Source organism: Alosa sapidissima, chromosome 13, assembly GCF_018492685.1.
Source record: "Alosa sapidissima isolate fAloSap1 chromosome 13, fAloSap1.pri, whole genome shotgun sequence".
In the NCBI taxonomy this organism is placed as follows: Eukaryota; Metazoa; Chordata; class Actinopteri; order Clupeiformes; family Clupeidae; genus Alosa; species Alosa sapidissima.
This window is the reverse complement of record NC_055969.1, coordinates 23563881-23591380: the sequence shown is the minus strand read 5'-3', so window position 1 is coordinate 23591380 and position 27500 is coordinate 23563881. Positions and strand designations below refer to the sequence as shown.

The 27500-nt window shown below is 44.5% G+C and overlaps 1 protein-coding gene across 1 annotated transcript in view; it reads right to left on the bottom strand.

Moving 5' to 3' along the window:
- Window positions 1–6771: 6771 nt before the first annotated feature.
- galt (galactose-1-phosphate uridylyltransferase) overlaps window positions 6772–27500 on the bottom strand; it is a 92448-nt gene continuing 71719 nt past the window's right edge. The window contains exons 10-11 of the mRNA XM_042058834.1: window positions 11544–11698; window positions 6772–7118 (exon numbers count right to left, since the gene is read on the bottom strand). Coding sequence (XP_041914768.1) covers window positions 7044–7118; window positions 11544–11698 — 230 coding nt within the window. The 3' untranslated portion in view covers window positions 6772–7043. The remainder of the gene's footprint in view (window positions 7119–11543; window positions 11699–27500) is intronic.

Sequence of the window (27500 nt, the reverse complement as noted above, 5' to 3'; positions counted from 1 at the left end):
GAAGTACAGTGCTTAGTCAGTGTATTCACAATGGACAGACACATTGTCTTTAAGACATCGATAGGCCCATTAGTAGGATAGACCATGTTTCAATAGGTCAAGTGATGTTAGCTTCCCTACAGTGCACCAGCAGAATATAATACCACTGTATTAGGACAGTGCGACACTAGACAGGTTTATTGTGGTTCACTTCACAGGTTGCACAGTAGCGTTATTTATTTCCCCTGGTGATTCTGCCCGGTGGCAGAGAATCAGTGTAGGAGACATGTTCCCCAACAAATGATAATGATGTTGTTAGAACATCATGCTAACATGCCAATAGCGTTGCCCGACCACTGTTTGAACTCCAGGCCAACTATGTTGACAAGACAGAAGAAATCACAGATTCAGTTCCAACTGTCTCTTAAAGGGATATTCCACCATTTGGGGAAATACACTCATTTTCCACCTCCCCTTGAGTTAAACTGTTGAGTTTTACCTTTCCCCAGTTCATCCAGCCGTTCTCTGAGTCTGACAGTAGCACTTTTAGCTCCAGCTCATTGAATCAGATTAGACCGTTAGCATTTCTGCTATAAGCTAACGGTCTAATCTGATTCAAAGAGCTGGAGCTAAAAGTGTTACTGAACGGCTGTGGCAGGCATGAACCCGTACACACTGAAGGGCTCCTCTCCTCCATGTTGGTTGTCTTATCCTATTCAAGTCTGGGTGCTTCCCATACTCTGTGCGCCAATAATCAGGCATTACGGTGAAGCCACATAGTAGGAGGATCTGTGTCTCCCGAAAAAATGTCATTACTCTTTAACAGTCGATAAACAACCTCGGTTGGGGGAGAAGGTGCGTCTCCGCGCGGCGAACAGATGGGCCAAATAGAGTTGGAGCGTGAGACTCCGGCATCATAAAAAGAGAACGTTCTGGAATCAAAGGAGCTGGTCGACGGCGCTGTCAGACATGAGGGGCCAGACGGGGGACCCCCAAATCCCTGGCCTAATCTAATAATGATGTCACACCCCCCCGCCGAACCCGCTGACGGAGTCGGAGCAGACCACTGCTGCAGCTGCGGCTCCGTGTCACACAACACCCACTAACAGAGCAGAGAACTATCACTGCAGACGAGCAACCTGGGACAGCAGGAGGGAGAGTGTGGTGGAGAGAGAGAGAAAGAGGGAGAGAGACAGAGAGAGGGAGAGAGAGAGAGAGAGAAAGAGGGAGAGAGACAGAGAGAGGGAGAGAGAGAGAGATAATGAGAGGGAGAGAGAGGGAGGGAGAGAGAAAGGGAGAGAGCGAGAGAGGGAGGGAGAGAGAGCGAGACAGGGACAGAGAGAGAAAGAGAGGGAGAGAGAGAGAAAGAGAGAGAGGAGAAAGAAAAAGATTGCTGGAGATTGAATGTGATTTCTTTAAAAGCACAGAGCATGAAATAGTTTCTCAATCTGATTACGCTTCACTCAGGCCTCCTCGCAGGCGCTGCAAAGCTGGGCTGACTGATTGATCTGGCAACATTTACAAGTGTAACCGTGACTACAGTCCATTGCACAGACCTGCAAAATGAAGGGAAGATGCACATGTGTGTGTATGTGTGCCTCTGAGCTGTGTGTTGTGCATTTGTTATGTGGATGTCTGAGTGAGACTGTACGTACATTGTGTGCATGTGTGTGTGCTCTATTGTGTACATGTGTGTGCAGATTGTTCTCTTTGTGTGTGTCTGTGTGTTTGTTTGGCTGTGTGCAGTTATTATCATTTGTGTGTGTTTCATACATGCCTCTTCCTGCACTTGTATACTTGATTACCTGTGTTTATGTGTGTGCTTGTGTGTGTGTGTGTGTGTGTGTGTGTGTGTGTGTGTGTGCAGCGTACAGAACAGGGGCTATACACTCGGCTGCACAGTGGGGAGTGTTCCATTTGCCGGCTCATTTGTGTGAGGAAAGCTCAGCTGGTGGCACCTCCCACTTAACACTCACTCGCCGCGTTCTCCGAGCCGCTAACACATTTGTCTAGGACAGGCCGCGCCGTTCCCAAGGGCGACGAGATGGAGAGAGCGAGAGCCACTTGAAGAGATATCGCATCTCTGCCCAGTCATTGAGCTCCGGTGCCCTGTTGAAAGACAATTCCATCGGGTCCATCCTCGAGGAGAGGACTGCTCGCAATACGACAGACACAAATTACATGCTAATGAACTCTTCAGGCCGACACGCAGTTGTTCATATGTGTATGTGTCGAGGCAAACATACTTCTCTTAAAACATCCTCACCTCAAGAAACAAACAAGTACTATTTTGACGTTACTCTTGTCCATTGGAATTTGACATTGGAGAGAGACATTTTTATATTGTGTGTGTGTGTGTGTGTGTGTGTGTGTGTGTCAGCACCAGAGGTCAGTTAGAGAACAGGGATGGATGAGCATTAAACTCGAACTCACTGCTCTCCGTCTCTTCAAGGACGTGGCTGTCTGTGTGTGTGTTATCTATCTGTCAGTTAGATGGAGTGTGGATGAGACCCCATGTGTTTTTATCATCCAGGAAGACGTCATGAGGCGCCTTCATTTCACTGCGTCTCTGCCGCACTAAGCCCAGGGAACGCGTTTTTTCCGTCTTCGGACGCCAACATCATGTCTGCCGGACCACATGGGGAGACTCTGGGCAAACTCAGCCTCACAGACGCCTGCGCACATGGACAGGGACGGGGCAACACACACACACACACACACACACACACACACACACACACACACACTGACAGGGAGCCTAACACACATCCCCCAAAACACACACACAGACAGGGAGCCTATAACACACATCCCTCCACCACACACACACACACACACACGGAGGGGGAGATAACATACACACACACACTCACACACAGGGAGCCTAACACACATCCCTCCACCACACACACACACGAAGGGGGAGATAACACACATACACACACACACACACACACACACAGGGAGCCTAACACACATCCCTCCACCACAAACACACACGAAGGGGGAGATAACACACACACACAGGGTGCCTAACACGCATCGCTCCTCCACACACACACGGAGGGGGAGATAACACACACACACACACACACATGGATGGGAGCTTCCCTAACACACATCCCTTGACAACCACCCCGAGCCTTCTCTTCTCCTCCCCTGTGGAAACATGATGAACCAGCATGTGTCAGTATGTCTCAGTCCCTCTGTGTCTCATGTCTCAGCCCCTCTGTGTCTCATGTCTCAGCCCCTCTGTGTTCTCCTCGAACAGAGAGCCTGCAGGAAGCGACCCTGAGCGTTGGTTTATATACTGTGTGTGGGAGAAATGGTATGATGTATGGGCTTTGTTAAGGCATTATGGATTGTTTAAATAGTTTGCTAAAAGCAAACAAAAATCGATCCCTTCTTATCAATGGTCTGTGTTGGTGAGAGCATCATGATAGCCCTCAAAAGCGATCTCAAAAAAAAAAAAAATCAATCTGGAGACAACTTTTAAATAAACACATTTCTCTTTATGGATTTCTCACGGCCAAGTCAGTAATTGTATTCATGACCCATAAATTGTGGTGAAGATTAATATTCTGCCTGAGGATGCCGTCGCAGAGAGGAATGATGGGAGTTCGTATGAGACTTACAAGAACTACGTTCCAAGGCCTATCGGTCGTGCACTCAAGAACTGTTACTGAAATCTAAGCAATCAATCAGTATCTGTAGTCAACTACAGCGGGAGAGGTCATCCATAATGGCTCCCTTTTAATGAGAAAAGTGAAGAGTTTGGATACGTCTTCTGTGAGCAATGAGATTGTGAAGAGCCCAAAGCAACACTGCTGTCCCGGCTGTAAAAATGACAGCAGAAGGACCCAATCTTCCCTGAGTGACGAATCGGCAAACTAAATGTTATCGCGCCACGAAGCTCTTTTCCCACAGATTCTTTCCCACGGGGCGGATAAGCTGCCTGCCGTTAAATAAAAAGTTTTTCTAAACGAAACGTTGAACGGTGAGAGGGAGAAACTACTACCTCAAAGGCCTTGCAAGCAATCTTACTTACTCCATTGCATCTACGTTTGCTGTTTGGCCAACTATTTTTAAAAACCATGCCAAGGTGAATTTTTATAGTGTGTCAAAATCAGAACTTATCCGACGAAAACTTATTGCAGCAAAAACATCAGTTGTCATGGAAACAGTCCAAGAGCACCCATAAATGTCTTATCATGTTATTATTCTCATCTGCTGTTCAGAGTTATAAAATTGTTTTTTTTTGTTTGTTTTTTTGGAGAACACTGCGCAGACATAAATTGTAATTCAATCAGGAAGAGTTGCAGCCCAATTTCACCAAAACTCAGCATGACCAGAAGGCAAATGGTCTATTTGAATGAGGTGGGTGCCAATGTTTGTTGCGATAGGAATGGAAAAACACTTATTTTCTCTTCAGATGTTGCACAATATTACACACAATGTTCTGAATTCATTAAACTTTTTTTTGGCAAGATAGCCTGAGATGATTAAAAAGTCCTAATTTAGATTAATTAGTTGTAAGCATCAGCGAGCTGCTTTAATGTCTTAATGCTGCCTTTGGGATGAGACGACCCTTTAAATATGTAAAAATGGCTTCATTCACTAAATAAATCTGTTAACTCAACTGATTGCAGGAGAGAAAAAGCTATTTATTTTTAATGAGTAACAGAATTATTGAGTGCAGTGAGTTTGTCAGTGATGCATTCAGGCCTCTGCACGGTCACCTCTTGAGACCTGTCTCCTTAAAACTGTTCACTGCACAGCAGCTTAGCATTGCTAGCACACCAACTGACGCATACACATCCAGCTGATTGGTTTCTTTGTATGACTAGACTGTTTAAAGGCCTCATGTGTGTTCCATGTTGTGTTTAACCCAAGTTATCTCAGTGGGCAATAAGGTAATATGGTATGTCAGAATCTGACCTTATTAGATTGTTTATAAGGTTGTGTGTTAATAGGCTCATGTGATGCTCACTGGAGATAACTCACATTGGCCACCCTTTATTGACCTCAATGATTAAAATCCCATATCTGGTTAAATTGTGTAATAAATTAGTACCATTCATTACAGTGATAAAGAGTGCCACCCGTGAATAAATTGCATGTCTGTGCATGCGTGTATGTGTGTGTTTCAATAATGAGTTATGAAATATAAAAATGTTCAATTATTGAACAACAATGCCCCAAATCACATAATACCCTGACCCAGATCGGGCTCTGATTGGGCCAAGCCCGTTCCTAAGAGGTCCACCATGAGGTTCTGTTAACGGGTGAAGTGTGTCACATCCCTACAGGGGGGCGTCTCCCTGCTGCACACACACACTCCACAACAGATGGAGTACAGATAGGACGTGTCGGTCTCTCACACACACACACACACACACACACACACACACACTTTGAGGAGTCTGTTTGTACACACAAACACACTTTGAGGAGTCTGTTTGCCTAGACACTGATGGAGGTAGGTAGCAGCAGGACACACACACACACACACACACACAGACACACACAGAGGCAAACACAGGTACACACACACTCTTCAGTAGACAGATAGCAGCATGACACCTGGCTGAGAGACGCTCCTTATGTTGAGCTCTTGCGTCGTGGCCTGCCTCACAAGTTGCTCTGAGAGTCTTCCTCGTCCGTCTGTCACGACTAGACAAACCAAAACTCCATCGTCTAAACACACAATCATCAACAGTAATCGGTTTAAACTCCCCGCCGGGCGATCTTCACACAATGAAAATTTGAATGCTTTCTCCAGTATAAGAAGAGTGCCCTTGGTAACACCTGCGAGCCTGATTTGAGGTCCAAATTAGCATAGCATCAGTCTCTCATTAATCACCACCAGTCCTGTAGTGCGACAGTGGATAAATAATAAATCAGTACATTAGATCTCACACTGTGCCTCTGTCATCACAGCACAGCATCTCTGAGCGTTAGCAGGAAATGATCGTTAATATGGTAATTCCCCAACAGAAATCACACACACACACACACACCAGATGAACACTGTTTGTTTGTTTTCATCTGCAGTGTTTTTCACTCAAATCCATTAGCGGTTTTCATTAATTAACTTTGTTTAAATCCGGCCCATTTGTTTTTGGGTAATGCTTTCTTTGTTTGTTTGTTGAAACCCCCCTCCCCTGCTTGCTTTCCTCAAACTCATTTGAGCCTTCTCTGGGCTAACCCCCAGACACAAAGAGAGAGCGAGAGAGTGAGTGAGAGAGAGAGGGAGATGAGGAAGAGAGAGAGAGGGAGATGAGGAAGAGAGAGAAAGGGAGATGAGGAAGAGAGAGGAGAGAGAAAGGGAGATGAGGAAGACTTAGAGGTGAACTGCACATATTAAACAGACCTAGAGAGAGTAACTGATGCCTTTTCACTTCAATCTTCAATGTCCATTGCTCAGTTCGAGAGTTAGAGCACAGTTTCAGGGGCACATCAATACAGGTTGTTACTCTTCTCAAGACACCCACACTGGCCGTCACAACCTCAGGACATGTCCACACTGGCCATCACCAACGCAGGACACTTCCACACTGGCTGTCACCAATGCTTGTCCGTGCCTCATGTCAAAGCATGGCCACTGATGGAACTCATGGATGGCTCAAACACAAGGATTGTTTCCAAACGAGTGTGTCAGTCCATTTGATATTGTGCCATAGACTTGTTAGCTATATAACAGCATAGACTTATAGCTGTTATATAGCTGGTATAAATACCACCGACATAACTTTTGATAACTTCATGATAGAGGTCACCTCAAAACCACAGTTGCATGATTTTTTTTTTAATAAGACAATCATTTATCTTTATAAGACAATAACTTCTGTCTTACAATACATTGAAAAACACCACACTGATGATTTAACCCTTATGAATCACATAATAATCAATTCTGGGTTCTGGTTAACTCAAGGTTAATGATTAGTTGAAGGCACTACGCCAAAACGCGTCTGTGCAATAAAACATTTTCGTATGCAAAGTGCTGCCTTTTTTCTCCTTTCTAATGATCAGTTGGCCACAACACATGTTGGCAGCGTTTATTATTTCCCTTCACAGCTCTCCATCTTCTTTTGCTTGTAGTGTTCTTCCGGAAGATTCCTCAGTCTCTCAGCTGCCTGTGGACACAGGGGCAATGTGCGCGGTTAACAGCTTGTTTAATCCATAACAGTTTTGGCAGATGAGCAGAGAACAGCCGGCTGCACTGTCTCTTTGTTGGTCACAAGAGACCAGTCCTCTTAATGCAGTATAGGTTATGTGGTACAGACTTTAATGGCAGAGTTTTTAACAGTGTGCTGTACAGATAGACTCTGCTTCTTGTGATTCGACTGTAAGTGAAGCTTCAAGGTCAACCTCAAAAGGTCACTACAATTTGATTCCAAGGAGTGAGAAAATTAAAGAATGTTTCACCTGAGCTAGTGACCTTAGCTAAAGGTGTCTGTTGAGTGGACACATTGATACAGGGGTGCAGATCTACTTTATGTGAACAGGCCTCCTCGGACAGTATACACATATTCTCTCACTCAAAGGTCTAGAATATAAATAAACAGTACTATTACATCTTTCAGGGCTTTTTCGGATCGACTAGCTGAGATGGAAGAGTTACTGCAACCAGCGGGAGCGAATGTGGATATCAGAGAAACAAGGAGCCTGACCTAGAACGCTGTACTTTTAGGAAATAAAAAAATAAAAGCGTGTCCTCTTTTTGAAAAACTTTAAAGGCTCCCCCACTAACTTGTCTCCGTTGAAGAAACATCAGATGAGAGCGGCTTTGTAGAAGCCGCCTGACGTTTCTCCCGCTATCAGCTTTATTTCATATTAGCTTTTCAGCTGTAAAGAGTCTCCTCAGATCTGACACCAAGCTTTTCTCTCTGGGTGAGAACTAATCTCTCGAAAGAATGTTTAGCTTTTGTTAAATTGGTCACGGTTCATAGTAAGTGCCCTATGCATCAATAACTAGTTGATCAATAAGTTCAGGAGGCGTTTCATGTTCAGTGCATGCCGTTTCAAGCTGTACTTGGCTCAGGCGTTAAGATAGTCACATGCAAAAATACAGACATGTAATAACCCAAACAGCATCTGGAGGGAAACGCTGAAAGTGTGAGTTTTGGAGGAGACGTGTGGTGGACGAGGAGGTCAGTGTTTTTGCTGTTACTCCAAAAGAACGAGGCGATATAAAAAAGGCCTCACTAAGCAGGACACATCGTCCGCCTTCACTTCTACCCTTTTTTTCCCTTTTGGAGCTGGCAGACTCTAAACGGGTGAAAACCTGAGACAGTCAGATTGATTAAATGTCCTACAGCCACTGTCATTTCCTGATCCAATCTCCTGGCTGGGGACCCCCCCACTCCCCCCTCCATCCATCCGTCTCTCTCAATCCCTCCATCTCTCTCTTTCTCTCTGTGTCCCCCTCTCCATCTCTCTCTCCTCCTCCAAGGTTTAATTTCTCACCGGCGCGCCAACGCGCCGTTTGATAGCGTTCGGGAGCTAAGTGGCAGGTCGCACTCATAAACGCCGCCAGCGCTCAGCACTACAGGACTTTGCTGGTGTGTGTGTGTGTGTGTGTGCCCATCGAGGGGGTTTCACAGAGGCGTAATAAATGTTACAGCACATTAAATCATGAGGAGCGGCATTGTGATATTCAAAGCGAAAACTATTCAATCATGAAGCCTGAAGAGTGCTTAAAGATTAAAAGGGAGAAATGGCGGCTCTAAAGAAGGGAGGAATGGCGGCTCTGTTAGGCTTTTTACGCAGTGTTCCCCTCCTGTAACGGACCTGTGGAACTTTCACAGCCCAACACAGCTGCACATCCATTCCAGTGGCCTCACTAACATCAGTTACTCTCTGAGTTAACACTCAGCAGCAAAGCTAGAAACAAAACTATAAGAATCAGCATCACTGTGGAGCAAAGACTAAACACAACTCTACAAGCTGCTCAAGATGAGTGCATATCTTCTGAGGTGAACCACTACTATTTATTGAAGGATCTTCAGTGTTACTTACTGTAAATTAGCCCTACTGAGGAATCTACTGTATTGCATGGGTGACATGTTGCACCTCTAGAGACATTATTCCAATGAAACGCAGGATGTGGTCTGGGTGAGGTAGAGGTCTGCCCTGCACCCTGTTGCACCATGAAAGTGACCTTGGATCCAGGAGACAGTGACCTTGGGTCGAGATGAAAGTGACCTTGGATCCAGGTAACAGTGACCTTGGGTCCAGGTGAAAGTGACCTTGGATCCAGGTAACAGTGACCTTGGGTCCAGATGAAAGTGACCTTGGATCCAGGAGACAGTGACCTTGGGTCCAGATGACAGTGACCTTGAATCCAGGAGACAGTGACCTTGGGTCCAGATGGCAGTGACCTTGGTGTGTTGAGTGAGTCTCACCTGCCAGCAGCCCTGATGAAAGGGAGCCAGCGTGGTAGCAAAGCGGCACTAACAAACACAGATTGATATCTGGGGTCAGTTCTGAAGCAATGGTCAGCCTCAATACCCACCAGGCCTGGCAGACACAGCATGTCGGATCAGCGCCAGTTAACAGAGAGGGAGAGAGGCGAGAGGGAGAGAGAGGGGGAGATAGAGAGAGGGACAGATAGAGAAAGGGAGGGAGAGAAAGAGAGGGAGTGAGGAGAGATAGAGAGAGAAAGGAAGAGAGGGAGAGAGAGAGAGAGAGAGAGAGAGAGACAGAATGACAGGGTGCAGATCAGAATTGGCCGGTAATTTGATTAAGCTATCAATCAATCTGCCCAGATGGCATCAATCAGCCTGGCACTCTGATGGACACAGCAGCACCATCTCCTCAGACAGCGGCAGGGTACACTGCACCCGTGGGCACAAGGGAAAGAGAGAGAGAGAGGGAGAGAGAGAGAGAGAACCACATCATATTGCTTTGCCAATATATTTCATTTTTACAGTCATGCCAATAAAGCTCATTGAATTTGAGGGAGAGAGAGTGAGACATCTCATTGGCATCAGCAGAAAAATGGGAAATGGAGGGATGAGGAGAGAGAATGAGTGGAAGAGAAAAAACTAAGAACGAGAGAAAGAGCTACAACAGACAGAAAGACAGAGAGAAAAATCTAAGAAAGAAATAAAGTTCCAAGAAATAGAAAGAAATAATGGAGTGAGGAATGTGGTCTCAAAAAGAGCAAGAGAATAATTGAGCTGATAAAAGAAGAGCAAGGAGAAAAGGAGTCTACGCTTAAGAATTGATAGATAGAGAAAGAGAGAGAGAGACAGAGAGAGAGAGAGAGAGAATAAGGCAGGAGAAAAGGAGTACGCTTGAGAAATGATAGAGAGAGAGAGAGAGAGAGAGAGAATAAGGAGGGAGAAAAGGAGTCTTCGCTTGAGAATTGATAGATAGAGAAAGAGAGAGAGAGAATAAGGAGGGAGAAAAGGAGTCTTCTACGCTTGAGAATTGATGGCTAGACAGTGAGAGAGCAGAATGGAGAGATGAGAGAGAGAGAGAGAGAATAAGGAAGAGAAAGAGAGGCTGAATTTCCATTTCCATCTCGTCCCCTCCAGGGAGCGGTGCTGACAGGGACTCTCGATGCGCGGGGCTAAGTGGGCATCGCATGGGGCAGATTTAAAGCTCCCGACGTGACACCACTGCCAAACGCAGCCGAGCAGTAGGAGGCCAGGGATGCCCAAAGCTCTGACCGATGGACCGCCCGCCTGTCTGCCGGAGATTACAGAGCTCTCCGCCGCCGTTGTCACGGCGACGACGGCGACGACTCTGCTCAGACTTGACCGCCGCCGCCTCTGCTGCCGCCGCTGTGCTCATCTTTGCCCCAACACAAAGCACGGCCACTTCTCCTACATTAAAAAGTTAATAACGTTCGCATGAAGTCCGACCTGAAGGCACCGACTTCCAATTAACATGCCACTGTAAGGAAGGACGTCAGGAAAGGCTGACCGCCCCGTGAGGAGGAAACTGTCCACACTCTAGGATATGGTAGGGGAACAGGGGGGCAGGGGGGTGAAGGGTTAGGGAGGGGCAATAGAAGGGGTAATAGAACGGTAGTCAGGGCCAGTCACAGAGGAAGTAGAATGGAGTGGACTAGATTTTTATTCTGGACATAAATCACACTCTCTTCTTCTGTGATAACAACTTATGACATCTCTAAGGTCATCAGTGTTGCTTATGACAATAAACACATTATAGATAGGTACAAGTTAGATAGATAGATAGATTACAGGTTATAGATTAGCCACATTAGCACAAACAACTTATGATGTCTCTAAGGTCCTCATCAGTGTTGTTTATGACAATAAACACATCTTATGACAGCCAACTGCTCAATTAATAGGACACATCATCAATGCCCCCGCATCGATCAATCCTGTCCACTGTGAGAGAGACTGTATTTGGCTTATTTGACTTCCTGGTCTGTGTTTTACATCCAGGATGACACCGCTGAGAGGAACTAGAGAGGCCCTGCTACTCTGGCACTGCCCATGCCACCCTGTGGTGGCGATAACCACTGCCGACGCCCCGTGGCGACGCTGACGCTGACGTTGACGTTGACGTTGACGACTCACCTGCTCAGGCGTGAGGTCCCTCTGCTCCTGTGCCAGCATCTCGTAGCCCACCATGAACTTGCGCACGGAGGCGGAGCGCAGCAGTGGCGGGTAGTAGTGGGTGTGGAGCTGCCAGTGGGACATGTCTTCCGCCAGGTGGGCACCAGTGGGGGCACCTGGTAAATAAACAAACAAACAAACGAACAAACAAACAATCAGGTAAAACAAGAAAACAGCAAGAACAACATGCAAACAAATAAAGGTAATCAAATTGCAAAGCACAATGCTGCTCTTTCCTGATTTTGTTTGTGTTTGTGTGTCTGTGTGTCTGTGTGTGTGTGTGTGTGTGTGTGTGTGTGTGTGGACACCAACTCACAGAGCCCATTCCTCTCCAGGTTGGGATTAAAACAGGCTGCCCCTGGAGTGCGGTGAACTTCATCCTTGCCATTAACCAGTGGCTCAAGTGGCTCTGTCAGTGTGCACCACCTCATACCAGATCCCCAAACCCTGTTCAGGGGTATGCAGACGACGTGGAGATTTCCTCCAGAGATGAGGATGTCATACATAATATGCTGGCCAGAACAGACGAATTTCTTTGCTGGTCAAAACTGGAGGTAAAACACACCAAGTGCGCAGCACTATATGAGCGACGCAGCGGTGGAAACCGCTGGTATAAAGCCAAATCGGACAAACCCCCCTTCTTCACAATCATGAGGTAGCCCATCAGAGTCTACCCACGCCATGAGTCATACACCTATCTTGGCCATAACATCAACATTGCAGGTGAGTGGGGGGAGCAGGCACAGGATCTATGCCATGCCTATAAGAACAGGATCGACCTAATCGACTCCTCCCCCCTCCCTGTAGTCATGAAACTGGACGCTATCAGAGAGGTGGCCCTGACAAAGGTACAACACCTCTTTGCAAACGTCCACATCCCGCAAAATGTCCTACGCGACATGAACAATAAAACAGTCCAGGCCGTCGGAAAATGGCTGGGGCTGAACTCTCACTCTACCCGGGACCTCATCTTCCTCTCACGCAAAGAGGGGGGGCTGGGTGTCCCAAACGTGGAATGGGTATACACTGCCACCAGGCTGACACACCTCATCTGCATGCTCAACAATGACGATGCCACTGTCAGAGAGCTAGCCAGAGCTTCCCTCCTGCTGGACCTCAAGAAGAGGAAGGTCCCTCTGGCCAAACCAGGCCAGGACAGCTTCCTAGGCTTTAGGAGGAAAAGCAGCGGGAAACTGGACACACAAGCTGCTGGCTTTGGAGTCCGATCAGACTGGCCGGACCTAAATGATCTGTGCAAAAGAATGTCAGTCAAACTAAAATGGACACAACACAACTCACACACAGCACCACAGGCATCTGATGCAGTTGTCACAGACCCATCTGTAACAGCAGAGGCTACTGTATATCACAACGAGGCACAACACACACTACAGAATACAACAGCAAGGAGATTCCTTCTTAATATAAAACAAACAACACTGGACTGGACTCAGAATGCAGGGAAAGTTGGCATGCCTACACTTTGCCGACCACTCTGTCTCACACTCCATGTTTACAAATGCCGCAGTTGGGGAGGACATCCTCTGTTTCACTGTCAAAGCCAGACTGCAGGTGTTACCCACCAAATACAACCTTGCATTATGGTACCCTGCAATCCACCATCCACACTGTATAATGCACTCAGACTCTGACCATCACCTCGAATCAGTTGCCCATATTGTTAATGGCTGTACTATGTACAAAGGACTTTATACTGCACGCCACGACCGAATTGTTGACCTTATTGCTAGCACTGTTAAGGATGTACTTCCAGATAATGTGACCATGTAGAAACATTCGCGTATTATGCCAGAATGGTTTAACAGCTTCACTGATGTGTTTTGTAACATCCATAACCCCTGTTGTTGTGTTTTTAGACCGAGACAGAGGGGAAGTACTTATACTTGAAATAGGATGTGTGTACGATCTCTACATGGACATGGCTTTTAATGATAAAATCATGAAGTACGAACCCATACGGACAAAACTATGTGACCTAGGCTATCAATGCAAGCTAGTGGTGTTGATCTTTGGCAGCTTGGGGCATGTCTACAATCTTGTTTTCAGTGGGTTCAGTGGGTTAAGGCTGGCAGGGCTCTCCAGCAGAAAAACAAATATTTATTATATAATAATATCTAATTGCTCCATATCTGCAGTTAAAGGCAGCCTTGCAGTATGGCACAGGAGATGTTTTTTGTACCCCTGAATACCAGTTGAGTGGCAAAGCCCTATCTTATCTCTTGAAATATTTGAATCCTGTCTGTTGTAATATGATTTGTGGATTTAAATAAAGAATTAATGTGTGTGTGTGTGTTTGTGTGTGAGTGTTTGTACTTGGCACACTGTTGTGATATTTCTGGAAATGAAAATAAAGACATGAGGAAGACGTTAAAACCAAATGGGGACAAGATGTATCATTTCAGACGAACAGGAAAATAACAAAAAGCCAGGTGCAAAACGTAAGAAGCACAGGCAAGGTCATGTTCATGAAAATCTGTTTTAAATCAAGACACATTTAGCTGCTTATATCTTTCTTCAAACAGAACTACAGTGTAATTGACAAATGTGTTTTGTTGCAGAGCAACAAAAGAGTTATTTCTGTGTTCGAGGCTTAAGATGGTGTTGGAGTGGTTTCACTGTTCTTGCTGGGTTTAAGACTTCACCACAGCCACACAGGGACTCATGCACGTCCAAATGTTCACCACCATAGCGTGAGGAACAAGATTAAAAAAAAAAAAACGCCCTGCACTTACAATGAAAACTGAAATAGCAACAACGGAGATAACAGCAGTATGTGCTCTATGGGATTAGATGCGTTTAACTGAACCACAAGTGAACCAGTCTCAGAGAACTTTAATCCCCTGCTGGGTGTTGTCCAGGCCCGGGCAGTCACATACTGTATACGTCGACCTCATGTGACCTTTTAACAGACACTACTATATAAACACATAGATAGAAAGAAAAAAATATAGACAGACAGACAGACAGACAGACAGACAGACAGACAGACAGACAGACAGATAGATAGATAGATAGATAGATAGATAGATAGATAGAGATATAGATAGATAGATAGACAGATAGATAGATAGATAGATCTGTTTGACACAAAAAAGGCCTGTACTAATGATGACAAAAATAAACATGCAGTTCTTTCCAAAAATAGCATTTAGGCCCGCAGCGTGAAGTGCTGAGTCAGCGCGTTGAAAGTCTTTTTTTTTTTTTTAAGCTGGCCACAGGGGAGCCCCACCAACAGTCTTTAAATCACATCAATAAATACTGAATGCTGACTTTGCAAGAGCACATCGTATTTATGATCACAGTGACACAGCGAGGACAGGATGAATAGCCGTGCAATCTCAGAATTCTGACTGCCCCAAAATAAATGTAGGGGTCAGAAAGGATTTCAGCACTCGAGGGGCAGACTGGCTTTAATGGTTATGGTTATGGCCATGGTGTTTGGCAGACGCTTTTGTCCAAACTGACTTAGTGTATATGACCACTACTTTCTTGAAAATAATCTCCAAATGAAGTTGAGAAGCCTGCATTAGGCAATAACAGTAATTCTAACAACAATATCAATAGCAATATTAAATATCAACAGAGCCGGACAGTAACGGAGTACATTTACTTGAGTACAGTACTTGAGTACAATTTTGAGGGATCTGTACTTTACTCGAGTATCATTTTTGGGGAGTACTCATGACTTTACTCAAGTGCATTAGAGAGGCAAATATTGTACTCTTTACTCCACTACATTTCTATCCATAACCGTGAGTACCCGTTACTTCTTCTTCTAAAAAAAAAAGGAAAAATGAAAAATCTCGGAAACCCTCAATTTGTTGTTTCCCTCTCAAACGTGATTGGATTGTGCAGGCACCACTGATTGGGACAGCCTATCAGCAATCACCTTCAGCTTTCCGCCAAAGTCAACTCCATGGTCAGATTTAGATAAGAGACGAAACCATGGACGAAACAATGGATGAAGACGCAGCAGGTTACTGGATGCCGGGAATTTGCCACCCCGTGGCCCCACCTCGCCAGACTATTTCAATTTGCTGAACAAGTTAATGATAGTTTTCGCTTCAAGTGTTTCAATTACAAAATAGTATTTTGTATTTGAAATACATATTTTAAATACATGTATAAGAAATACTGCCCATCCCTGGCAACATGGTAAAAATATGGAAATGACTTGATTTTACTTTCAATTCCTTTTACATTCTCCAAGTAGGACTCCATGTAGGACGTTTCTGTACATAAATGTAAGCACTCTGGCAGTAGTAATGCAATATTTAGAAATTGTACTCTTGATACTCAAGTACTTTTAAAAACAAGTACTTCAGTACTTTTACTTAAGTAGACATCTGATATCAAATATGTTTTGTGTCCATGGCAAACAGCCCAAGACTTTTCTCTCTTTAGTCAGGCATCTTGACGGCGGCTGTGGCACCTTCTGCCCACTTAGCTAAAATGACTCTTTCATAACAACTCCTATTATTTAATTCATGTCATAAACACTAACCGCACGACCCCACCCCACCCCACCCTACCCTGCCAAGTTCCCCCAATATATGAATAAATAAGCCAAGTGCTTGGCCTCTGTCTGCGCTTTATAAAGTAGGATTTAGATACACACACACACACACACACACACACATACACACACACACACACATACACACACATACACACACATACACACACATACACACACATACACACACACACACACACACACACACAACCAGCGGAGAGCAGAAAACTCTCTGGTCACTCTTTGACCCTTATATCAAAACCTGATGATGATGATATCTCAGTCCAGGCGCTCTCTGCCCCACCCCCACCCCTCATTATGGTGTGTGTGTGTGTGTGTGTGTATTGCCCACCCCTCATTATGGCTTCTGAAGCGCTACCCAGGCTGCTGCTCCAGCCATGTGTGTGTGTTTGGCTGTGTGTGTGTGTGTGTGTGTTTGGCAGTGTGTGTGTGTTTGGCCGTGTGTGTGTGTGTGTGCGTGTGTGTGTGGGTGTGTGTGTGTGTGTTTGGCCGTGCTGCAGATCATCTTATGAAACCGGCTGTGAGAACCCACCGTGGGTTTGGCCTCAATCCTCCAACACAACACCCCCTCCCTTCCTCCAACTCTCTCTTGCCACGGCCCCCCCACAACACCCCCTCCAAGTCTTTCTCTTACCCACATCCCCCCCACAACGCCCCCTCCAACTCTCTCTTACCCACGGCCCCCCATAACACCCCCTCCTTACCACCAGCACCCTCATCCAGCCCCGACTCTTGAGTAATAAATGAAGAGTATCATGCAATTTTAAATCGCCTTCATCCAGTTTGGTCGCCTCAAAACATCTGTTCATTTCCTCTGCAGACTTTTTTTGACACCCCCCCCCCCCCCTCTTTCTCATTTCTTTTCATTCTAACTGAATATGGTTGTGTGCTTGCTCTCTCTCTCTCTCTCTCTCTCTCTCTCTCTCTCTCTCTCTCTCTCTCTCTCTCTTCTTTTTATGTTTCGCTCTCACTCCTTCTCCTCGTTCACCCCCTCCATCACTCTCTCCATGTGGCAGTGAAGTCCACTCACTCAGGTTTCCTGGTCTCCTGGTCGGCGTTTAACTCTCCCCTCTCGGCCGCTGCTCTACGCCCCGTGGGTGCTCTTCCGTCTCGCGCCCGTGCCAGGGCAAACAGCGGCGAAGTCGGAGTCGGACTCAGGCACGCTGCGCATACACGCTCCGCCGCACATAAAACAGCCACTCCGCCGACTCAGTGTGGAAGTGAGAGACAGAGAGAGAGAGAGGGAGAAGGGAGAGAGAGAGAAAGAGGGAAAGAGAGAGAGAGTCAGAGAGAGAGAGAAAGAGGGAGAGCGAGAATGAGAGAGAAAGAGGGAAAGAGATAGAGAATGAGAGAGAGAGAGAGAAAGAGAGATGGAGAGAGAGAATGAGAGAGAAAGAGGAAAAGAGAGAGAGAGAGAAACACAGCAGGACCACTTCGTTGTGGCTTTTCAAGCGTCTGCTTCCCTCATCTGCACGAGTGTCAAACCCCTAGACAGCGTGTCTCCGCGCGGTTGAGTCCTGTGCTAATTGGACACTGAAATGAAGCTGCCACCGGAACAGACTAAATGCTGTCCTGGCCGGCGGGTGGGCGGGCAGGCGTCGGGTCGGGCGCTCCTATAGAATGTTTGTTTTTGTTTACCGCGCAGCGCCGCTCCCTCGCCGTTGCCACTAATCTGCCGGCGACGCGTAGTCGGACCAATTAGCCACGGGGACGCTAATGAGCAGCGCCCAGCTGACAGCATTAACACGCCTGACAGCAGTGGACCAAAGAGCATGCACACACACACACACAGGGGCAAAGAGCAGCCCGCAGCTCCAGCACACACACTGGGGGGAAGGTTGTGTATGTGTGTATGTGTGTGTGTGTGTGTGTGTGCAGTGCAGCCCTCCCTAATGGGTTTACCTTATCTCACCTGCAACCCCCACCCCACCAGATCTCCGACAGGTGCATAGAGCCTGCTGATATTAATGAATGTGTTTTACTGACCGGAGGTGACCTCACATTGCTCATCACGATTCAGAACAAACACGAACACACACACACACACACACACACACACACACGTTGTGAGTAGTGAGTAGGAAGCCAGCGTGTTTGGCAAGCGAGTGTGTGTGAATGTGGTCTGTCCGTCCAATTTCGCCTTATTACCAAGTTGATTTGTCCTTGATGTGCTATGGTGAGGCCGGAACAGGAGAAGTAATGCATTTTCCCTCCCAATGCTTCCAAATGCCACCCAAGGAAATAGAAAACAAGTAAACTTTCAGGCCCGGATATTTGTTAGTTAAGAGAGCCAGGCATTAATTTCCAAATATGCACTTGAATTATGTGGTATGACGGTGCGCGGACATAGCCGGCGTTTTCTCGGCGTTCATCTTGTTTTCTCACTAAATAAATGGATTCATAAAACGCCTCCACCTCTCAATTGGCTGATTGAATTATTCGATGCGAAATGCATTTCATTACTTCGGAAAGGGGAAGAGAGGTGGTGGAAGAAAAACAGCCACAAACGTGGCATGAATTTCAGATCGGATGGTTCACACGTGCCACCAGACCTCCACTGGGTGTGTGGGAGAGGAAACAGACCCTTTGGAGGTGCAATCCACAACCCTGTTAAGATCCTTCAAATCATCTGGACCACACACCCATAGGCTGAAAATATGGGAGGATGGGAGGATAGTTATCCCTCCAATCAGAACCAGCCAATGCAACCCCCTTGATAATCATATCACCATAATGAATGAAACTGTTGTGGTAAAAATGAAGTATTAATCCACAAAAAGGCAAAAAGTAACGCACAGGCAAGTCGACCGTAGGGCTATTCATGACGTCGGAGACAGGAGACAGAGAGAAAGAGAGAGAGAGAAAGAAATAAGGGAGAGAGAGAGAGAGAGAGAAAGAGAGTAGGAAATAAACAAGGGAGAGAGAGAGAGAAAGAGAGAGAGAGAAAGAAATAAGGGAGAGAGAAAAAAAGAAAGAGTGATGAACAGCCAGAGAAAGATAGTGGGAGAAGCAGAACAAAGGGAAGAGAGAGAAAGAGAGAGAGAGATACAGTACCAGTGCTCACAAAACAAAGCTCACTGTGTCATTATCAAACCAGTCAGTAAACCCAACTGAACATATTCATCTGCTGAACGCCTCTGATGGAAGTCCCTGGCAGGAAAGGCATGCGTGGCACATCCCACGTTGACGCTACGCTACGCGTCTGCTGCTGCTGCACACCACTCGGGCCACCTCAGTGTGCTCCGGCAGAAAACGCACCAGAAACGCAGGCTAATTAAGATCGAGCCCTTTGTTCTTCATGTGAGAACAAAAACAAAAACAAAAAAAAAAAAAAAAAAAACGAAAAACAAATATTTTCCCCAGAAGTAATGAGCGCAATATGAGAGAAGAAACACCACCCCGACCCTTTTCATGAGATCAGATAAAATGACGTCCTTTATTAAATGTGTTTATTCTTTTCTTTTTTTTCCTGTTCTCTTCTTTTTTTTTCCCTGTGGCTCAGAGCGACTAAATGAAAGAAGCGCTTCCACTTCGATTAGTGCGTCCGCGGTGGTGAAACCGCACAACACATGCAGTCAGGGCGGCGGGAAGTTTCCCAGTGGCGTCGACGAGCCAGCCTGAGGAGAGAACACTCACGAAACGTGTAGGAAGAAGCAGAAATGTCCCTCCAACGCAGACGCACCCAAAATAATACCAAGCGACCTTTCTACAACGCCGCTGAAAATAAGCAGCTTTAATCTGCGTTTTGATGGCAGACAGGCTGGGTGTTCACCGTGACAACAGAGGACGCTGGAGGAATAAACGAGACGCTGGAGAATGAGAACGAGAGAAATGAAAGAGAGACGGAAGAAAATAAAACGCGAGCTAAAATGGCACCTTCATGTGCGTGTGTGTGTGTGTGTGTCAGTATGTGTGTTGTGTGGGTGTGTGAGAGAGAAAAAAGACAGAGAAATAGAGAGAGAAAGAAAGAAAGAAAGAAAGAAAGAAAGAAAGAAAGAGAAAGAGCAAAAGGCAGTATGTGTTTATGTACACATGCAAAACCCACACAAGGGGAAAAAACGTAAAGGATTTGACTTTCACACACACACACACACACACACACACACACACACACACACACACACACACACACACACACACACACACACACAGGGCATTTAGAGATAGGCACAAGCATGACTGCAGTTGCCATCTGGCTCTCAGTCCCGTATCCCTCCCATGCTCAGTGGGCAGAAGCCCTGTACCCTTCCTCACACCAGCAGACACACTCTGCCAGCCGTTACTGAGTCAGGTGGATCGTCCTCCAGCAATAACAACCCAGAGAGGAGAGAGAAGGGTCAGCCTCTGGTGCTCCACACAACCGCCACTCCTCGCCTCCTCGGCCGCGCTCCGCCGGAGGAAAATAAAACACAGAGACACCTCAACGGCTCAGGAAATCAAAGACGGAATGAGAACAGCGCTGTGGCGAGCCTGTCTTTCCGGCGTGCTGATGCATAACTGTGAAACAAACAAGATAAATAAATTGGCTGATTTCTCCGGGCGCCTCGCAGGCGAGCGAGGATCGCCATCTTCCTCTGCTTATTAGCGTCTCGCTGGAGGTCAGCGGCTCGGACGCGCAGAGAAAATCACTCCGACGCTTTAACATTCCTGCTGGGTGCCCGTCGGGAAGACTGAGGTCTAATGAAAACTATTTCAGTTGAACTCCATTTGTTTGGGAGGCCCTGCCAGCGTGCCAACACCCAGATGCCCGTGAACACGAGGACATTTGTGTGTGTGTGTGTGTGTGTGTGTGTGTGTGTGTGTGTGGAAGGGGGGGGGGGGGGGGGGGGTGAACTCCAAAGTAGTTTAGTAGTTCAGTAACACTTTATACAGCATAGAGCTTCTTGAACTGTAACAGCCCGTGTTACATTGTAACTAAACCAAGGAATACAGACTACCAGTACACATTGTGCCAAGGTACACAGAGTACCGATACACATTGATTATCAGGAATCCAGAGTACCGATACACATTGATTATCAGGAATCCAGAGTACCGATACACATTGATTATCAGGAATCCAGAGTACCGATACACATTGATTATCAGGAATCCAGAGTACCGATACACATTGATTATCAGGAATCCAGAGTACCGATACACATTGATTATCAGGAATCCAGAGTACCGATACACATTGATTATCAGGAATCCAGAGTACCGATACACATTGATTATCAGGAATCCAGAGTACCGATACACATTGATTATCAGGAATCCAGAGTACCGATACACATTGATTATCAGGAATCCAGAGTACCGATACACATTGATTATCAGGAATCCAGAGTACCGATACACATTGATTATCACTGCCCTTTCCTCCTCAACTCTTTCTGCACATACATCACTGTGCACCTTGTCTAAACAATGTTTACCAACAATGTTTACTAACAACTATGTTTACATGATTGCTCACCCTTTTCTTCTTTCTCTTTCCTCATTCTCTCCATCTCTCTCTTTTTCTCTGCTCTGTATCTCTCTACATCCTCCTCTGTGCCCATTCTTTTGTTCTATTCTGTCGTTCTTTTTCTCTCTCTCTCTGTCCTTCTCTTTCTTTCTCCCTCAACAGATTTCCCCATTAGGGCGCTGAGTGTTAACTACAGCAAGTCCCAGCACTTCATCACCCTGAGCCTGTGCCAACAACGCCTCACCTGCTGGTCAGAAAGAGAGGGAGAGAGAGAGAGAGAGAGAGAGAGAGAGAGAGAGAGAGAGAGAGAATTTTAACAGCTCTTTATTACAAAACACACGATCACATTACCATAAAACCATCACTTTTTTTAGAAAAACTGAAAATCAAAGAAAATAACCTGAAAAAAATAATTCATTATCGACCAATGAGCATATTGCTCCACCTTGGCACCACTCTTCTTCAAAAGAATTAAAATCACCTTTTGTTTCATAAAAGTCAAATTCTAATTTTACTCTTGATTTCACCAGGCGAATAAAAATGTCAATTACATCATGGTCAGAGTCTTTTTCAATCTTATTCTTCCTACTTATATAAATGGCCATCTTAGCATTCCCAAAGATATAATTAATCATTTCACACTTGCAACGTTCTTTCTGAACATATTTAAACCCCAATATGAAGGTCTGAATAGAGAAAAACTCTCCAAAACACTCTAATAGCTTTGCCAACAACTTAAACAAAGGTGGCAGTCTGAAACAATTTGAGTAGGCATGAAAAACAGTCTCTCTCTCCAAACAAAAAGGACATTCATGGCTTACATTTTGATTTAAAACAGAAATAAAAGAGTTAACTGCCAAAATACCATGCAGTAACCTCCATTGTAAGTCCCCAGCTCTTTTAGTTAATGGTGGTTTGTATAGAGATTTCCACTCTGGTTGAACATTACTTACTAAACCAAAAGTAGAACGCCAAGGCGTGTCAACCTTTCCATCTAGCCTTTCTTTATTTATCACTTTAACACAGGTCTTGTAAAGACATTTACCATTGACTTCGCTGAAATCTATTTCTTTTGGAGGGGGCAAAAAAATACCTTTACAATCATTTAATTTCGGTGTAAGTGACAATTCAGGAAAAGGGTCTTCTCTATCAGGAATCAAAATGCCATCAACATAATTCTTTATCATTTTGCGCTCACGTGATGTTAGTTCTGTTCTCCAGCAATGCAACATCTTCTCCACCATACGCAAGGACCTCACTCCCATGCGTACAGCCAGTGTGGCACTGTCCATAAGAGAGCCTGATACATCCACCAAATGACGCAAACGTGTAAGTCCAGTACTGCATAAATAACTGTTCAATCCAGGCATTACATTCTTTGAAATGTCCAGTCTTGATCCATAGATTAGAGGCTCCTCTAGGAGCCAATGCAAAGAACCAGTCTCTTCCATTCGGCTAACATTAAATAAACCCCAGATCTTAAAAAGTCCTTTATAAAAAACAGGTAAATCAATACAATGTATTGCATGAGGATCCAGGAAAAACAAAGACTTGTCTAAACCCAAACCACTCACATTATGCATGATTTCACAAGCCACAGGCCTCCAAACAAGATCTTCTGGCCCAGTAAGAAACCTCTGAATGAACTGAAGCCTAAAAGCAGCTGCTCTACTGGGCAAATGGATTAAACCCTGGCCACCTTCTTCTTTTGGTAAATACAAGACACTCTGAGGGATCCAATGCAACTTATCCCAGAAGAAATCTATTAGGGTTGACTGGATCTTCATTAAAAGACCTGATGGTGGATCTAAAACAGCCAGCCGATGCCACAAAAAGGATGCCACTAGATTATTGATAACCAGACAACGTCCCCTATATGACATCTGAGGTAGTAGCCATGTCCATTTTTTTAAACGTCCCTTCACTTTTTCAATGACTCCATCCCAATTATTTTGTACAGTGTTATCATCTCCCAAAAAAACACCCAGATATTTGAAACCCCCTTTTTTCCAATTTAACCCTTCTGGGAGTTTGGCTGGTCCATCTACCCAATCACCTATCTGAAAAGCATCACTTTTTTTCCAGTTGACTTTTGCAGATGATATCACTCCAAAATCCTTCACAACATCATTTAAGGTATCAACATCATTTTGATCATTGACTACTACAACCAAATCATCGGCATATGCTGATAAACAAAAAACCTTTTCACAATTGGACAGAGAAAAGCCAGTCATTTTACACCTTAATTTGTGAAGCAAAGGTTCTATTGCCATGGAATAGAGCATTCCAGACAATGAACAACCTTGTCTTACACCTCTTAGTGCTTTAAAAGGGGGACACAAACCACCATTAACTTTCACTATACTCTCAATGTCATTATAGAGCACCTTAATTAAATGAATAAAACCCGAATTGAATCCAAAAGCCTCTAACACCCCCCATAAATACTTATGCTCAACTCTGTCAAAAGCTTTTTCCTGATCCATGAAAACAAATCCAAAATTCTTTTTTAACTTACTAGAAACTTCAATTGCATCTCGAACAAGGAAAATATTGTCAAAAATTGACCTTTCAGGAATACAGTAGGTTTGATCAACATGTATTATTTGTTCCATCACTTCTCTCAATCTAGTTGCTAGTGCTTTGGAAAACATTTTAACATCAATGCACAGGAGAGACACTGGGCGCCAATGCTTCAAGTCGGTCAAGTCACCTTTTTTTGGTAACAGTGTCAACACAGCCCTTCGACAGCTCAGAGGAAGGATTCCTTTCTCTATACTGTCATTCAGCACTTCATGGAGATCTTTCCCCAATACTGACCAAAAGCCTTTGTAAAACTCAACTGGCAGTCCATCAATGCCAGGAGCACGTCCATTTTCCATACCCATCAGGGCTGTATAGAGTTCTTTCAATGATAAAGCTCCATCCAGCATCTTTGCTGAAGCCTTTGAAAGCGTTGGCAAGTCATGAAGGAAACCACGTTCAATCTCCTGATTTCCAACCAATTCACTTTTAAAAAGTTCTGAGTAAAAACTCCTTACTCGTTGTCTTATTTCATTTGGCTTAGTCAACAATGTTCCTGTTTCTGAGCGCACAGCATGAATTAACTTTTTTCTTCCATTTTTCTTCTCTAAATTAAAGAAATACTTAGATGGAACATCCATTACAGATACATTTTGTATTCTTGAGCGGATCAAAGCGCCCTGTGTTTTTTTCCCCAAAAAATCAGCCAATTCCACTTTTTTACTTTTAAGCAATTCTATTTGTTCTGAATTTCCTTTGTTATCAACCACATTTTGCAAATCCACAATCTCCTTTTCTAAAGTTTTCATGGATCTAGCTAGGTCTCTACTGACATTGAAAGTATATTTTTGACATACATGTTTAATTTGAATTTTTGCTACATCCCACCATTGTTGCAAAGAGGGAAAAAAAGGCTTCTCCAACTTAAAACTCTCCCAAAAAACAGCAAAAGCTTCTCTAAAAGTTTGATCGTCCAACAACATCTTATTAAAATGCCAATACGCACTTTTTGGTTTAACTGCAGATTTTATAAGTACACAACATGCCATGGAATGGTCAGAAAAACCAACAGGACTGATATAGGAACATCGAAAAGCACTAAAAAAATGCTTAAAACAGTACATTTGGTCAAGTCTTGCCATTGATAAATAATTATCACGACAATGAGACCAACTATATTGCCTTTGTTTTTTGTGAAAAGATCTCCATATGTCAATCAATTCATATGCTTCAATTAACTCAATAAGACGCTTGCGAGAGGCTACATGAGGTTCTACATGATTTCTATCTAAAATATCAGCAGTACAATTAAAATCACCACCCAGAAAAAGAAAATCAGTACTATTACATGCACCAAGAACATCACCAAGCTTATCCAAAAAACACATCCTCTCTGCAGCTAAGGTAGGAGCATAAACACAAATGAAAACAAAAACATCATTTTCAAAAACTGCTTTTACTTTCAATAGTCTTCCTTTAACCACCTCTTCCACATCATAAGAATATGGAAGAAACGACTTTGAAAAGAGGATAGCAACACCTCCACTTAAGGACGTATTGTGACTGAGTATGGCACGCCCATCCCACTCCTTCACCCAATCAACTTCATTAGTTAAGTCGCTATGTGTCTCTTGAACAAGGAAAACATCAATATTTTTCTGTCTGCTTAATTCATAGAATTCTGCTCTTTTCCTCCCGTCTCTGGCCCCATTCAAATTCAAAGTAGCGACTCTAACTTCGCCCATTTCAAAAAAAGAAAGTAACCAGAAAAAGACAAAGAAAATAAACATACATATTTTACTGAGTATCACCATCATTTCCAATCGGTTCTCCTTTTTTCAACTTGCGCACAATCTTAACCAAGCGAAACATCTCTTGGTCAGTAAAACCTCCGTCCTCATTTGTCCTCATTAGATATTTGGCATCATCAATGAACTGTTGTATATTGGAAAAATAATCCTCAACCTTGACATTACGCACAAATTTGGTAGTCTGTAAAAAATGGCTTATCTCCTGAGTGGAGTACACGACAACTAACGGTTGAGAAAGCTCTTGTGATTGTGAACTTGACAAACTAGAATCAGTGGAGTAACCATCGCTCTCATGGTCATTGTCTGTAGTTGGTAGCTCAACATCAATGTCTTTTTTCCATTGTTTTGTAGCTTTATTACTAGAGGATTTCTTTCGTTTATTTTTGGGAATTTTGAAAACATTTTCCTCTCGGACCGTTTCACAGCCAGCCTCCTCTGCTTGTGTACCAGTTCTCTCATTAACCAACTCTGCAGCCTCTAGGCCTACAGTCTCCGTAACCCCTGCAGGTTCACAAGAACTGCCCTCATCCATGATCACATCGGCTTGTGCGGGCGCAGCCAAAATTATTTCAGACTCCGCTGTTTTTTTTATTTCAGCGGCTTCGTTCGATTCGGTCACTTTTTCGGTCACATTCTCTTTCTCAACCACGTTTGATAAATCCGGTGTCGGCACATGTAATTCTACCACTACAGACACAGACTCTGCACCACCAGCCGTAATAGTGGGCGGGTCAGATGGCTCAGTTTCCTCACCAATTTCAGAATCATTTGCAGGTGTATCAGTTTGTTCTTTAACATTATCTTTTTTGTTTGGGCAAGCACGAACCAAATGTCCATGTCCACCACAACCAAAACATTTCATTGAGTCTGATGTTGCATAAACAGTGTAATCATAGCCATCAACATTAAACTTGAACACTGCGCTAAAATCACAGTCCTGTTTCAGAAACATATGCACCTGGCGTCTAAAAGACACCATATGGCTCAACAAAGTTGACTTGCATCCCACAGGTATTTTCTTAACTTGAGACACCACTTTGCCATACTTTGAAAGTTCTCTGATTAACACCTCATCTTTTAAGAACGGTGGCACGTTAGACAATGTGATTTTCTTAGATGGGCTACTAAGTGGAAGAACAGGGGCAAGCCAACCATCAATTTCAATTCCAGATTGAACAACTTCATAGGCTTTTTCGATTGTACTCAAAAAAAGAACGATCGCATTGTTCATTCTAGATGCCGACAATACATTATCGTATCCAACAATTTTACCCACCGCTAAACTACACGCTTCCACACTAACACTAGACGCCACTTTAACGCCATGCCGCCTGGTTAAACAATCAAGTTTTGATTTAGGAGTTGCCATACTACCCAGCTTAATGCTGGCAGCAGACTCTCAATTCAATTAACAAACAATACTATCGAACAAATAAATAATTAAACAAACAAAAAGATAGAAAAGTTAGAATGTAAAGGGCACTCACTCAAGCCAGAATCGGCCTTCAGTCACGCTCACACTCTGCACACGCACTCACTTCCGCTCAGAGAGAGAGAGAGAGAGAGAGAGAGAG